The sequence below is a fragment of the Gavialis gangeticus genome, unplaced genomic scaffold (genome assembly GCF_001723915.1).
Source record: "Gavialis gangeticus isolate Ggan-Ray unplaced genomic scaffold, GavGan_comp1, whole genome shotgun sequence".
Taxonomy (NCBI): Eukaryota; Metazoa; Chordata; order Crocodylia; family Gavialidae; genus Gavialis; species Gavialis gangeticus.
Window position 1 is genome coordinate 29,648,160 of NW_017729024.1, and position 2,581 is coordinate 29,650,740.

At 41.9% G+C, this 2,581-nt stretch overlaps 1 protein-coding gene across 1 annotated transcript in view; it reads right to left on the bottom strand.

The window, feature by feature from the left end:
• TRIM36 (tripartite motif containing 36) overlaps window positions 1-2,581 on the bottom strand; it is a 63,734-nt gene that overhangs the window by 39,832 nt on the left and 21,321 nt on the right. Inside the window, exon 2 of the mRNA XM_019516977.1 lies at window positions 209-446. Coding sequence (XP_019372522.1) covers window positions 209-446 — 238 coding nt within the window. The remainder of the gene's footprint in view (window positions 1-208; window positions 447-2,581) is intronic.

Below are 2,581 nucleotides of genomic sequence, written 5' to 3' on the forward strand. Positions count from 1 at the left end.
TTTTTTTTTTTTTTTTGACAATAAAGGCAGACATTCTCACCGTCAATTTTCTGAGCTGTAACCACAACCTTTCACATACCACTGCAAGCTAATTACTTATAACACTTAAAAAGTACAGAGAGGACATCTTTACCAAGTCAGATACCATTCAGATCAAGTCACATCTTACATGTAAAAGTATGAGATTACACAAAGTCCTAGTACGTACCGGATCTAGCAACCCTTTCAATTCTATCCATGCTAGGAGAATGGATTCGAATCCGAGGGCTACTCTGATTGGATGATTCAGAGCCTGCATCAGTAAAAGAGTCTTCAACTGTGAAGAACAGAATTTCTTTCACACACTTGTGACAGATACTGTGCTGACATGGGAGGATCAGTGGGTGAGTAAATAACTCCTTGCATGCTGGGCAGATAAGCTCTCGTTCAATGTTTTTAATGGTAACCTGGTAAAAGAAAGACAAAGAAAAAACATAATTTGAGCAAAGATGACCCACAACATACACAAGCATTCAGAAATGGTGTTATAACATAGGTGGGGAACTGTTTCCAAAAACTGAGGAAGATTATTTTGGAGTGTTTTATTAGTCTAAGGGTAAATGTCCACATAGACCATGGTTGTGTTAAAGCGACATCATAGCCATGGGGATGCAGAAATTATGCAAGGCAAGGATTTCTTAGGGTAATATATCTTTTTACTGAACCAACTGCATAGTTAGGATAGAATCAGGGAAGCTTTCAAATGCAAGTCTTTCTTCATCAATGAAGGTTTTAAATGGAAGGCATTCTTCTTCAGGTGACCTGAAGGAGGTGATCTTCCACTCTGGGACTACCTAACTCTATCCTAACTATGCAATTGGTCCGATAAATGATATCACCCTAGGAAATCCTTACCTCTCACAGAGACCATAACAGATTAATACGGTAAACCAAATGGTGATAATACTAAGAAAACTTTGCTAACATTCACTGATACATAAACAAGACAATACACTTGATCTTAGTTTACAAGAGGACAAGAAGCAATCTACGCAACACAAAACTGCTAGCATGGAGCAAGATATCATCTAGCGAGCAAGTTGGCGCGATCTATGCAACACAAAACTGAACTGCTTTACTTGCCTAAGGAAGTGTCTTTTTAAAATGAAAAGTAAGGGGAACTGAATTAATTTAAAACCCTAAGGAAGAAAAGATTAATTAAATAATCAATCTTTAGATTAATTTAAAACCCTAAAAGAACATCTTTTTTAAATGAAAAGGGGAATTGAATTAAATTTAAACCCCTAAGGAAGAAAAGACAGTTGTCTTTTTAATACAAGTTCTCAAGTGGAGTTAAATTCTAAATTCCACCACAGTTTACTCAAACTGATAATTTATGCTAAAACTGCCTACTTTTCACTAGGATTAACCTGAATTAAGACTGTTTTTGTGCTGATGACTTGTCCTTGGATTCTAGGTGCTACTTTGAACACTGACTGTCTGTGACCATCCGTCTGCTACCCAGACATTTTAAAACCTGTTGTAAAAGTTAATTAAAACCCACTAAAACCCATGATTTTAAGTTATAATCTGGTTACCAAATATTCCTTTCTATACAATCCTTAGCTGTTAAGATTACAACTTCTTTCCAGGGGGGGAATGGAAAAAACAATATTTTTATGTCAAGCATCATAATTCCCTGCTTAATGGTGAACTAGAAAGAAAACATTTTTCTAAGCATCCACAGAAAGCTTTTGATTTTTTTTTTTCTTGTAAGGGTGTATAGACACAGCCTGAAAATTATTCCACAAAGCAGCTTTTTCTGCTTGTTTTTTCAAACTTAGAGAAATTAGAAACATGAAATGATCACTTCCTTGTATGGTTGGTTTAGAAAACAGATACAGATACACAAGCACATTAGTAGAACTGGAAGTGGCTCCAAGTTCAGCACTGAGTACATCATGTTCCCCTGTGTTTCGTGTTTTAGGTTACACAGACATTAAAGATGAACAAGAATGAAAAAAATCTTCTCTTTTCACTTGCTCAGACGCCTGTTTCTTGTGACAGCCCACAAGGTGTCACATACACACCCCCCAAATCCCAGACAGGCACAGCGGGTCTATCAGCAATAAGGAAGTAAGATTCTTTGCTCTCCGCTTGTGTAAATAAAAAGGCATTTTTTTAATGCCTCTATGATCAGGGGCAGTATCTGGCTCTGCCAGTCACTTCTTGAAAGGATCAAAAACAAGTAGACTCCTTCCCAACACCCCACGCTGACAGGTCCCCCGGGACCTCATGTCTCCCTCCAGCGCCCAAAGGGAGCAAAGGGCAAGCGAAGCTGCCTGCCTGGGCAGATTTCCTTCCCCCCGTGCCCCTGGGCTGGACGAGCCGTGCCAGGCTGACCATGGGCCCGGCACCTGGTGCTGCCCCCGGGACCCACCGGCCGGCGTGCCATGCTGCGGCTGTGCCCGCGGCCGGGCGCCCCGTCTCCAGGCTTCCCCAGGCAGGCGGGCGGGAAGCGGAGACCACCCGCAGCCTTTCAAGTCCCTGCAGCCGCCGGGGGCGCCCAGGGCGGGCGCGGGGGCTAGGCGCGGGGCCCCGG